Below are 13,550 nucleotides of genomic sequence, written 5' to 3' on the forward strand. Positions count from 1 at the left end.
TTTTAGGATGCACCACAGTACAAAGACTGCCCTTTTAAAGATTATAAATGATATCAAGTATAACATGTATTTTACGAAACTTACAGTTCTGGTGCTACTGGATCTCAGTGCTGCATTTGACACACTAGATAACCACATATTATTAATTACACTCGGAAACCGGGTGGACATCTCTTCTACTCTTTAACTGGTTTTGTTCCTACCTCACAGGCTGACATTTATTTCTTAGGTATAGATGCACGTTCCTCCAGAACTCAGTTACATGTGGGGTACCCCAAGGTTCAATTTTAGACCCGGTACTTTATCTGTACTGTATATGGTTTCCTTTGGGGGATGTCTTCGGGAGACACAGAGTCAATTTCCATAGTTACGCTGACGACACCCAGCTGTATATTGCTATGTCCCCTTATGACATAAGGCCTATAAAGAAATCCCATTACACCAGTTTTAAAATTGCTGCATTGGCTCCCCGTGTGTTTCAGGATCTATTTTAATGTGCATTTAGTAGTTTTTAAATGTTTTAACAGTCTTGGAGCATTCCATCTGTCGGACTTGCTTTTATGATATCAGCCCTTGCGGTCCCTGAGGCCCTCTGGCAGCAGTTTATTAACTGTTCCTTGGGTGAGGACCAAAACCTACGGTAAAACAGCATTCAGCCACTTTGGTCCTCACCTATGGAACAGCCTGCCGTAGGACATCAGGTCTGCAGGGAGCCTTGATATTTTTGAGAGAAGGCTCAAGACCCACTTTTTTAAACATGGATTTTGATTGATCATTCTTATTTAGCTTTCATTTGTTTTACTTCTAATCGTTTTTAATCGACTGATACCGATTCCATTTCTCTAAACAAATCTTCTCTAAAACATTTTTGCGTGTCCATTAATTTAGGACTCACTTCCCCTGTAATACCGGATCATGGAGTTCATTAGATAATTGATTAGAAATCAAGACAAAGGGACTTGTTTCTCAGAGATCTTTTCACAAGTGTATGAAGCAAATACCTGTCCAGGTTCCCTACAATGCAAATGTACATTGTAAGAAAAGCAAACACATAAGAATCACGATAATACAATTTTCATGTGGAATGTCAGTATTTTATTGTCCCCAAAAAATAATAATCTTTGGACAAACCACCATCTGGCATTTTGTTTGTTCAGTGCATGTGGCTACCACATTGTGATCCTGCGTTTGTGTCATCAATTACAGAAAATGTTTTACAACCAAATATAAAAACAATATTAACAATATTCAATTTTCACAGGCTTTAAACTTGAAAAAAAAAGTTGAAGAAAGTCCAAAACTACTGCATTCGAACCCCACCAGCCACTTGCCACTGTGCCCCCCCCCAAAAAAATAATAATTTTGAGTTGCTTTTCAAGTTTGTGTCACATTCCTTATTAATTAGTCGGACTTCTCCTTTTCCTTCATGTGCAAGAAAACAACACTGAAGAGAAAGAGTCCTGACATCATGGAGAAAACGCTGGCGTAATACGGGAAAGCTGAGGGGATGAAGCGCTCGTATTGGGTGTGCTGCAGGGGCCGCACAGACACCTACAATAAAAAAAAAAACAATTAGCATTTCCATTTTCTCACTTCTGATGCTTTTACAACTTAGGCCTGTCTCAAAGCACAGTCTTGTAAATATTTTTCCTATATATCCAGACACTCCTTTTCTTTTTAAGTATTATGTGTTGAATCTGAAGTGCCATGTCTTATTTTGTTGCCAACAAATGAGTACATTATCTTTTGAGACAATTAAGTCTAAGTCAAATTTAAAAATTAGAACTAGCCTGAGTGGAAGAGTAAAGGTGCGTGTATCCAAGTCGATTGTAGTCCACCTTGAATTGGAAAACCCCGTAAACGTCGGGCAACTTAAACTGGACGCTGTATTGGCCGTCTTGAATCGAAACCAGAAAGAATGGAATTAGCATGTGTGTTGTCTTCAAAGAAAGTTCAAATTCAGAAACGTACCACTCTTTTTCAGGTAAGTCCTGACAAAGGGGTCGATTCTCACAAACTCTAGTTGGATATCGTCACCGTCAAAAGGAACCCAGCGGCCTTCGGACAGCATCTCGATGACGATGCTGTATTCCTTTGGGGCAAATACATTTTCAATTAAGAAAGTAATAAGGGGCTTCTTAGCACCATCAGTTGAAACTGTTTTGTGTTGGAATGCACAGACATGAAAATCGGATAGAAACCGAAAATATTAGACGTAAAATTCTTTGCTTGAAAACCATAAATGAGGACGACTTCTTGAAGCTTATCTTCCAAAAGTAAGTTACACTTCACTTTAATTATCTTTATAGATTTTTTTAAGAAATGCTTTTTTTTTTTAAGAACAAAACAAACGTATACAAACATTAAACATAAAAAATATAGCATTGAAGCATATTACGAACAAATTCAACTTGCAAACTATCGCCAGTAATCGTCCAGCTACTGTACTAACAAGATTTGTCGGTCCAATATATAAAGAGCACAGTTTTACCTACAGATTACAGTCAACGTGTCACACAAACACAGATTTAGCTGTACTTCACCACAGAATCCTTTAAAATGAAGCTCATAAAATAATGTATGTTCACTGTTTGGACACTTTGTGATAAATATCCACACGGAAAACTTCTACCAAAACACGCCAGCCAAGCACACAGAACAATTTGATTGGGTGAGCAGTCAGGGTGGGTGGAGATATGCCACACAACATGCTACCCTCTCTGACACTCACCCACTGCGCTGAAGGGAAAACGCAACTATAAACTTTTCGCTGCCATTTTTTTCTACATATTTACAAGAGAACTCTGCTTGCACCTTGCTTTGAAACCATTATTTACGAGAAAAATGAAGGTCAAAATGAGCCTTAATGTTCTTAACTGTGAGAGGGAGATAAGTTTAAAGTGGTACATTTGTTGATATGGGCCACAGGCTCAGGCATTATTATAATTTCACGAATTTTCTCAAATCGTTCAATGTCAAAATGAGTGGGAAAAATTAGCTTTTGTCTGGAGAGAGGGTATGGTGGTTTTGCTCAATTTAGTCCCAAAACATATGGTGACCCCGAGAAAGAAATATTTTCTCTCTCTCTCTCTCTCTCTCACACCCACGCTCTTTGGGTCAAAAAAGGTTCCCAACCCTTGCTATAGAGTGGGGAAATTAAAAAACTAACAGTGGCCTATAGTGAATGATGGAGTTCACAAGAGTCAAATCAACTAAAAACAGTGCGCAATAAAAGTCAAAGTAATGAAAAGGAATCATATGAAATCTCCTTTGCATGTGTTTAATATTCAAAATAGAATAAACCAATCAATAACAGATTTAATTCTTCAAACATATTTTTTAATTTTTTTGTTGACTTTTATGGCTTTCTCAACATTTTGGGTTGCCGACCCCTTTACTATCTAAAGGTAAAAAAAACACACTGTCCCTTTTCATGTAAGGGCAACCCACGCAAATTATGGAGTTTTATCACTGATAGTTTTTTTTTCACATTATTTTGTTTCTTTTATTTTTAGGTCTTAATTTGTGTAGTAATTTCAAAAAAGGTCAGCGGAATGTTTTGAGAGCTTTTTTTGTGGAAAACCTTAATTGGCCCGACCTCATCCCATTGAGTTTGAGTAAATTGCGTTTGAGACCCCTGATTACGGTCAGATCAATTTCCAAAGTTACCCAACTCACCACAAGGTCGGTGATGGTGTAAGCTGCAGGGGGTGCATCCTCTCCGACGGGATGATGTCTAACTTTGCCTACCCGGAGGACACCGGCCTCTTTGAACACCCAGCGGGAAAGCGACTCGGCCAGAGCCATGTTCCCATTCTGCTCATATCTGCAAGAAAATAAGACAACAAAGTTTTAAAAAAAAATAACATTCAAATCCTCTACCATATTAGAAGCAAACCGGGACTTACAAGGGCGATCCGGCCGTGGCTTTCTGCACCTCGGAGGTGAAGAAGGCATCGCTAAAAAAGTCCAGCGAGCCGCTGAAAACCACTCGGGCGTTATTTCGGGCCTGCAGGCCGGCGATCAGGAGGGTGTTTTTGCCTACAGCGTGGGGATACTACAGAGAAAAAACAGAATAAATGCTTTTATTCACATCATGCAAAAAGTGTTCAAGGGTCAAGATAAGTTTATTCTGCTTAATATTAGACACCTGTATAGAAGATTGCACAGGATGCCAGGTCAATTTTTGACTATCATTGCGCACTGTTGTTCATTGTTTTAATTACTATGTACCTTTTACATCATTGTTACCATCTGCAAATTATGTTGCTGTTCTATGATTTCACACCTGTGTAACCTGTAATAAAAAGAAAGGGTCGTTTCCTTCCCTTATTTTGAGTGTCTACTAAACTTATCAGGTCATCAACCCTTTTGAACCCGAGAGCTAAATTTGTGTTTAGCGCAGAGGGCTACCAATGTTGTTGATGCAACATACATTGCAGCCTGGTCATTTTGGAAGGAGAATTACCTCAAGGTTTGATCATTTTCATCATGCTGAGGTTTTTGAGTTTTTCCTTGCCTTCATGTATGTTTTAAATCAGGGGATGATGTAATAAAGGTCTGTAGTTGGCAATAGTTTGTGGTCTGTGCAGCCCTTTGGGACTACCAGTGATCATGGACTGTACAAATAAACATTACTTATTTCGTTGCTGACCCTTGATGTATAGTAACTAAAAACAACTATTTCCCTTGAACATTATATTATAATTTTATTCTATTCATTATGGCATTTTGTTTTAATGATGATTTGGGTGGGTTGTTTGAGATTCTTGTTATGAACGAAAACGGGAAAAATGTGTCGACAATATTCCATTTGCAATAGAAATATGTCTACCATGCAATAACATGTAATGAAAAAAATGTCACATCTTGATGTTACCTGAGAAATAGGTCGATCAGGAAAATAGGAGTAGGCCGTTGAAGAACCAGCGAGGATGTCAAGCACAAGAGGGTTGTCGGGGTCGGCCACCATGCTGAAAGAAGACACTTATTTACCATATAAAGTAGAGATGCCTGATAAATATCAGGCAGTTACCAATAAGTAGGTCCTATTAGTTAAAAAGATTCTAGGCATTCATGTTCCCCATTATAATACACTCATTTTTATATAGAGGTAGTAGCATTACTGTCGTGTCTACTCTCTACCTCTTCATAATGTACGCAAGGGAAGCAGAGAGCTTGGCCATGATTTGTGAATAGCTCAGAGTGTGTAAAGGCTTCTGAATTTTAGCAAGTACATTGGGGTTTGAGTTTGTTGTTTTTTGTCACACTCTCGAGTTTTATTTATGCGTGAGCGGTGATTTAAATAAGATCAACAGCTCGATTGACGGCTGTCCGACCTAATACGTGAATGATGGTCTTAACTACAGCACTATGCGTTCATTTTCTGTACTAGACATACACAAGCCAATTCAAATTTCTCAAACTATGATGTTTTTTTAAATAAAACTTAACATTGGCATGATGGTTCATGTATTTTGCCTTGTATTCAAATCAAAAGAATTTTACTGGATGAAAGGAGGCACTAAATATTACACACTGTATTTGAGGCTAGAAGCGCCACATTGAAATGGAGGCTTCGCTAGAGCTTTTTAGTGAATGTGTATCAATTGTTTTTTGCAAGTTGCAATATACTTGCCAGACAGTCACTCGGTGAGTATGTCTTCATTTCACATATATTTTTTAGGATATTCATTTTTTTATGTATGTAGTGATTTATATATGTTATTTTAATGGATCCATTTTATTGATTTATTTATGTATTTATCAAACTTATTTTAGATTTTAAAGGACTTATTTTAAATAATGTATTCCTTTATTTTAATTTTGTTTATTTATTCAGCAAGTTATTCAAAAATTTAAATACATATTAATATAAAACACAAAAATATACAAAACAAAGAGCATTTACTGTGTGACAAAAGCAAAAGGAAGTAACATCATCGCCACAAAAGTTTGTTTTTCAACAAAAATATCAAACCCAAAATAGACCACCAACCCACCCACCAATTATTAGTCACTACATGTCAATGCGGAGGTCCAGATAATCTCTGAAGCGTGGGATGATTTACAGTGCATCCGGAAAGTATTCACAGCGCTTCACTTTTTCCACATTTTGTTATGTTTCAGCCTCATTCCAAATTGTATTAATTTAATCTCTTATCTCAAAATTCTACACAAAATACTCCATTATGACAATGTGAAAAGGTTTTTTTTTTTACTTTTTTTGAATGTATTAAAAATAGAAAACCAAGAAATCACATTTACATAAGTATTCACAGCCTTTGCAATGAAGCTCAAAATTTAGCTCAGGTGCATCTTTTTTCCACTGATCATCCTTGAGATCTTTCCACAGCTTAATTGGAGTCCACCTGCAGTAAATTCAGTTGATTGGACATGATTTGGAAAGGCACACACCTGTCTATATAAGGTCCCACAGTTGAGTGTACATGTCAGAGCACAAACACCAAGCATGAAGTCAAAAGAACTGTCTGTAGACCTGCGAGACAGGATTGTCTTGAGGCACAAATCTGGGGAAGGATACAGAATTTTTTTTGCTGCTTTGAAGGTCCCAATGAGCACAGGGGCCTCCATTATTCATAAATGGAAGACATTTGGAACCACCAGACTCTTCCTAGAGCTGGCCGGCCTTCTAAACTGAGCGATCGGGGAAGAAGGGCCTTAGTCAGGGAGGTGACCAAGAACCCGATGGTCACTCTGTCAGAGCTCCAGTGTTTCTCTGTGGAGAGAGGAGAGCCTTCCAGAAGGACAACCATCTCTGCAGCAATCCACCAATCAGGCCTGTATGGTAGAGTGGCCAGACGAAAGCCACTCCTTAGTAAAAGGAACATGGAAGCCTGTCTGGAATTTGCCAAAAAGCCCCTGAATGACTCTCAGACCATGAGAAACAAAATTCTATGGTCTGATGAGACAAAGATTGAACTCTTTGATGTGAATGCCAGGCGCCATGTTTGGAGGAAACCAGGCACCGCTCATCACCAGGCCAATACCATCCCTACAGTGAAGCATGGTGGTGGCAGCATCATGCTGTGGGGATGTTTTTCAGCAGCAGGAACTGGCAGACTAGTCAGGATAGAAGGAACAACGACCCAAAGCACACAGCCAAGATCTCAAAAGATTGTCTTCAGAACCACTCCGTGAATGTCCTGGAGTGGCCCAGCCAGAGTCCAGACTTGAATCCGATCGAACATCTCTGGAGAGATCTGAAAATGGCTGTGCACAAACGTCTCCCATCCAACCTGATTGAGCTTGAGACTTATTGCAAAAAAGAATGGGAAAAACTGCCTAAAGATAGGTGTGCTATACTTGTGGGATCATATTCAAAAAGACTTGAGGCTGTATTTGCTGACAAAGGTGGGTCAACAAAGTATTAAGCAAAGGCTGTCAATACTTATGTAAATGTGATTTCTTAGTTTTCTATTTTTAATAAATTCAAAAAAAGTAAAAAAAAAAAAACAAACTTTTTCACATTGTCATAATGGAGTATTTTGTGTAGAATTTTGAGATAAGAGATTAAATCAATACAATTTGGAATGAGGCTGTACCATAAGTAAATGTGGAAAAAGTGAAGCGCTGTGAATACTTTCCGGATGCACTGTATACCGGAAAACAACCGCGGTCCGATGATGAAGGAGCTATGCATAGAGAATATCTTTGAGTCCGTTAACTCTGTATAAACATATGTGGAAAACATCTGCTCTGGAACCGATTGTGCAACTCATAGTGGTCGAGGCGACCGATTGTCCATACACGCTGCAGCACAGCAGTAAGATTTTGTTGTTTTTTTGGGAGAAAGAAAAAAACAGTTCTTGTGCATCCCTAATATAAAGCAATATAGGATTTATTTTGTTCAGTTGTAATAAATTGTGTTAAAAATGCTAAATAAGAGTCTCTCAAGACCAACTTGATTTTAATTTACCTATGAGAGTATTCCCTCTTGGTTATAACGTTTCTTACCCAACACCCTTAAAAAGCAGTGGTTTATTGGTGTCTTTTCCAACGATGGTGGGAGCTTTCAGCAGATTTTCTGGGTCAGCAACAATAAGCGTGTGCTGCAAGAAAAAAAGGAAATCAATTTCAATTATAATGATGCAGCATGGTGATACCAGACAGGCATCTTAGAAACTTCTCATCATGGACTTGAACATCGCAAAGTTTGAATTTTGTAAGATTTTGGGCACGTGAAACACTCAAGTTACCTCTCCGGGATCGGACTTGTCATAGTTGTGATGGTCGATGACAGCGGTCCTATCTTCATCAAACTCAATGCCGCATTCACTGCCTAGCTCTCTTAATGGGTCACCTGGTTAGGAGAAGGTTGAAAAAAAAAAAAGATTTTGCATATTTTATCCATTATTCAACCAAAACCTAGGTAGGACACTCTACTGACCAATATCAGAACTGGCAGCGACCAAGACATTTCCTCCACCATCAATGAAGGTTGTAATGGTCTCTACATTGATATTTCCTCCGAAATCTGTATCGAGAAAAAAAATAATACGAGAGCAAATTAATAAATATATTAGATCCCAGGATAAGACATTAATCCATTCTATTCTATTCTGAGGTGGGGATTGCAAAGTGAAATTGCCATGGGGCGGTAGTAGCTCAGGAGGTAGAGCGCTCGTCTTGAAATCAAGGGATCCCAGTTCCAATCCCGGCTCGTCCGTGTTACATGTCGAAGTGTCCTAATACCCCCAATAAGCAGGTTAGCGCCTTACATGGCTGGGAAATGTGAAGCACACTGTAAAGCGCTTTGGGAGGTCATTGACTTGAAAAGCGCTATATAAATGCAGATCATTTCATTTCATATAGCAGGAAGATAGAAACCTATGACAATGTGTAGCTAATGAATTCCAAATGACTGGTACCCCAGATAAAAGCATTAAAAGAACAATTACTACTTATATGTAAAATACATGCGTGTGATATATATGCATTGAATATCATCAAATAACCCTTTAAATGATATACATGTAAAGAAAAAAATTAATTCAATTTTACCTTTGTTGAGAAATGCTTTGAGCTGGTACACTTGTGTTAATGCATGGATGCAGGGGATAAGGGGACGGAATATTTAAATGAAAACGTTCACTTGCCCTAAAATGACTTCTTTGTTTTAATCACCTTTTGATTTTCAATGATAGCCTTGATTGCTCATTGGTTATGGTCATGCACCTTAGTAGGCGTGACAAGTCGTGTGCCGTTATATATATATTTTTTGCCTCATCATTGCAAACCTTGGCCCTCATATTACACAGTAATGTGTCGTCAACTCACAAAACATTTAAATTACAGAAACTGAATAAAGGAAGTAAAAGACATCAGGGAGGTCGTTCATCAAATATAATTTCAGCATTTTCATAATGCGTGAAGCAAACCAATAGCAGGCCAACAGTTATATGACATCGACCTTAGAAAGGCATCTCATCATGGGAACGAACATTGCAAAGTTTGAATTTTGTACAATTTTGGGCACGTGGAACAATTTTCTTTCGATGACATATAGTTGGGAAAAAATTAGTTGAAAAAACATTTGAGGCTAGGTTCCCACCGCTGTGTACATCCATGAGTACTTCCTCAAACAGGAGTGCACTAAGTGTGACTTGTGCGCATGCGTGACAGTTTTGGTGCGTTCACACAGGAAATCAAGTGATATACAAGTCATTTAGTTACAAATGTGAACGATCTCACTAGAACATCCGATTTCACCCCCCAAAAAAACGGAATTATGGATTAAGCGCTGCAGTCTGAACTTCGCTTTATTCCACAATGTAAAGCTGTATCCCGGGGATCGACTGTACAGGAATTTTTGAACAAAAAGGAAAGATAATGCACCTTCAACAGATGGTGAGAAGAGAATGAGATGGTCATACAGGAACTGTCCATATTTGATCAGGGAAAGCGATGGGTCGTCTGCGGTCTTAAATGTGAGGTCAAATCCACGATCTAAAAAAAGAAAAAGAAACTTTGGCAAAAATGGAAGAAACAGCAACTACAAATAAATCCATATGTTATTTCAAGCTTTGAATGGGTTTTGAAGACTTAAATTAGGAAAAGTTTAGGTTAATCGAACAACATAGACCTGCATTTTATGAAAAATGACCGACTGTCATCGTATTTTGGTGTATTGCCTGCAAATTCATCATATCCAGACATATGCCGACCAAGCCCGAAAAACCTAGACGAGCTTCGATCGTATCACAAGTATAATTGTGTATATTGCAAATGTTAAAGTTCTTTCAAAAACTGACGAGCGAAGGGTTCATAATGCAGTACTTGGTAGTCATTTTTCTCGCCGTCTGATAGAAAGCTCTCTTTTTGTCACATTATTTTGTGATCACTGCTTGCACAAGATAGTTTTCTTGTCAATTTCCTCATTTAAAAACAGCACAAAAGTTAACCATTATTAATTCATATTTCTTTAGGTCATATAGAACAGTGATTCTAAACTGGTCTGACTTCATGAAGAACCATCTGACCCAACTTAAGAAAACATTTCCACTTCTCAAATTTATTGGATGAAATGATTGTGCAGTTTAAAGCAGAAATAGTCAAATATATTTACCTTTTTTTCTAAAATCAAATTGACAAGCAAAGCCAAAACAACTTCAAGTACTGTATTTACGCGCATGTAAGCCTACCTCACATATGAGATTACCCCCTAAAACTGCTTTTAAATATCCACATACTAAAAGAAATACTCCATTGTTGCCGTAACTTTTGTTCTCATCACCAACTTTCTTGGAAAAGAATATCATGGGCAAAATGGGAAATTAAAGCAAAAAAACCACAATTAAATGAGATGTGGATCATTCAAAAAACAAACGAGGGCATTATGGCCATCTCTGGTTAAGGAGTGAAATTGACCCTTTTCTTTCTTTTTCCCCGTTTGCGTTTTTCGCTTTCTTTTGCCCCACATTTCTCTTTAATCCTGTTTGCCTTTTTCTTATTTCTACTTTTCTATGTTTGATTCATTTTCAATAAATATATTTTGCCCTTTTTTGTCTTTCTTCGAGAAAGGCTGGGTAAATATGGAATGCAAAAGGATTGCTATTTTTCTCACTTTAAATCCCCATTGTTTGTAGTCCGTCTTGAACTAATTTTGGGTTGCACGCCACATTATGGCGAAGTCTAGTGGACAAATAAATTACAATATCCCATTAAAAACGGCGTATGTTTTTAGGTACATTTTTTTTGGTTTGAACAAATTTATTGACACTAAAAACAGAAAACAATCATGACAATCTCAACAGCAATTAAGCACATTCACAATATTATATTCCAATATTAAGTTTTTAACAGCAAACACAAAGTGAGGTTTGAACAAACCTTCTCGAAAATCAAACATATTCACAATTTCATTATATAACATCTTTGTTAGTGTCAATAGATCCGTCCAGGCCAAAGTCGATTGTCCTCGGTCTGAACAAATCCACCGACACCAACAGCAGCAAAACACAGCCATCAAGCATATTCACAATTTTTTTATATTTGACAATATGACGTGACGATATGACGTTTTAACATTTTTTCCTGACATTTTCAACATCAATTAAACAATTTCAGAGTTATTTTCTTTTAACAGTAGTTAACCAGCGTGTAAAAGGCAATACTATTGTGCAAGGGCATAGCTCTGCCATCCCACCCTCCCAAGCAGCATTCTTCCAGTCCTCTGTGTGGGTCCTCTCCCTTCTGCGTGGGTCCTCTCCCTTCTGGGTTCCACAACCCAGGCCGTTGCTGCCGGGACTCCCACAGTGTAGCTCCGGCTCCCCCCTCCGGGTGGGTGCAGACGAGTCTTCTTTATGGCTGCGTCCTAGGCCCGCCGCTCGCAGATTGTATGGTATCTGCAGCCATTTGGAGCACAGCCACGGGGGGGATCTGCCTGCACCTCCATACCAGCAGGTTTCTGGAGGTCCAGATGGCGTCCTTGATGGCGGCGAGAGTGAGCCAGTCCCTGGCAAAGTCGTTCCGATGCCTCCTCGACTGACTCACCCCGTAAAGCACGTACTGTGCATCAGGGACCTCTCCTGCTGGCAAGTCCGGGAACTTTCCTAGTTGTTCGGCCATTGTCCACAAGACCTTGGCAGCGCTGCACTCACAAAAAAAGGTGCCTCACCGACTCCTGGGCGCCACAGCCAGGTCGAGGGCACGTCGAAGTCGCTGACATTCCTCGGTGGTGCATTACAGCTCTGACTGGGAGAACTTCATGAGCCACCATCCATGACAAGTCTCGTAGTCTGTTTGGGAGGGCAGGATGATTGACGTTGCTCCAAACCGTTGTGGATTCGCCAAACGCAAGCCCCATTAGGTCCATCATCAATCGGATTTTAGCTTTAGCAGCCCCATCTCAACTATGTTCGAGAGCACCGATGTTAGCTGGGCGTACTACTCTTTTGGTTGAGGGGAAGAAATAACTCGAGGTATTATTAACTTCAGAATTAAATGCAAAATAAATAAACAATTACGCTACACGTATTAAGATGAAGTTTAAATATATTAAAAAAGGATACACATTTCATTAAACTTTGTTTTAACTGCAATAAAGATTGTAGACGCTAACCTTTTATGCATTATGACGCCATCAAGGAGCGCCGGGTAAGACTTTGCCCAATTGAATGGCGAAGTCGTTTAAAACCCATTTAATGGAACTTCTTCAAATATCCCAGGGTCGTTGATGATCCAATTAATGTTTGTGTCGTGATTTAGCGATATAATAAAACATTAGACGTCCATGTTGAGTTTTAATTTGAGAACCTTGACAAAGTTTCCGAGGCTAGGCTATTGTTGGCATCCATTTTGGGCAACATTACACTTCAACTGAAAAACACTCGAATAATACTTTTGTTGCAGAATATCCGCCAAGATCTGTAAAAGTATACATATAATTGACACTTACCTGACAAACTGCGAAAGAACATTGAATGAGTGTCCCTGATGTTGATGTTATCCAGTAGCACGAGCGTCTTGCCGTCAGCCGCAGCACATTGCAACCAGGAAGCTAGCAAAAGCAATAAAACAACGCTGCTGTCCATAATATACTTAGATTTAAACATCCTTGTTTTAGACGATAGACTAAAATGTTTCGGCATTGCTCTTATCGATGCTGCAGAGGATGGAAGTCGACGTCAGCAATAGAACTGAACTTCCCGTTGACCCTAACAAGCAGCCAATCAGCAAGGGGAATACATCGTCTGTAGAATGTCACCGACGAATGAAAGGAAAGTTTTTAACACTTCCGCTGTCATGCCGAGAGGGAAATATTAGCGTGACGTCAAACAGCAGCGCCGGAGCATCGTTTGTAAAGGGACCGTTTGTAAGATTTAGTGCCTCTTGGTGGTACAGAAAAAAACCTAATTCAGCAAGAAAACATTGATTTTAATGATTGAAAAAATAGATTAATTATAATTCCAATTTAAATTTGTATTAATATTCATAGGTACAGAAATTTGTAGAGTGCAATCCATACCGATTAGGTGGGGCCATATTTGTCTAGCATCTCACAGCTACTCTATTTTTGGTTTGAACAA

The 13,550-nt window shown here is 38.8% G+C and overlaps 1 protein-coding gene across 1 annotated transcript; it reads right to left on the reverse strand.

The window, feature by feature from the left end:
* Positions 1–1,072: 1,072 nt before the first annotated feature.
* Positions 1,073–13,208, reverse strand: ddost (dolichyl-diphosphooligosaccharide--protein glycosyltransferase subunit (non-catalytic)). Its single transcript, XM_088329985.1, has 11 exons — positions 12,920–13,208; positions 9,859–9,969; positions 8,411–8,497; positions 8,220–8,323; positions 7,978–8,072; positions 4,880–4,973; positions 3,909–4,057; positions 3,679–3,826; positions 1,972–2,092; positions 1,791–1,897; positions 1,073–1,551 (listed from the first exon to the last, which is right to left on the reverse strand). Exons 1-11 carry the CDS (start codon positions 13,110–13,112, stop codon positions 1,402–1,404), a joined length of 1,359 nt encoding a protein of 452 aa, XP_088186111.1. The 5' UTR covers positions 13,113–13,208; the 3' UTR covers positions 1,073–1,401.
* Positions 13,209–13,550: the final 342 nt, after the last annotated feature.

Source organism: Urocampus carinirostris, chromosome 3 (genome assembly GCF_059441175.1).
Source record: "Urocampus carinirostris isolate Australia breed hairy pipefish chromosome 3, RoL_Ucar_1.0, whole genome shotgun sequence".
NCBI lineage: Eukaryota > Metazoa > Chordata > Actinopteri > Syngnathiformes > Syngnathidae > Urocampus > Urocampus carinirostris.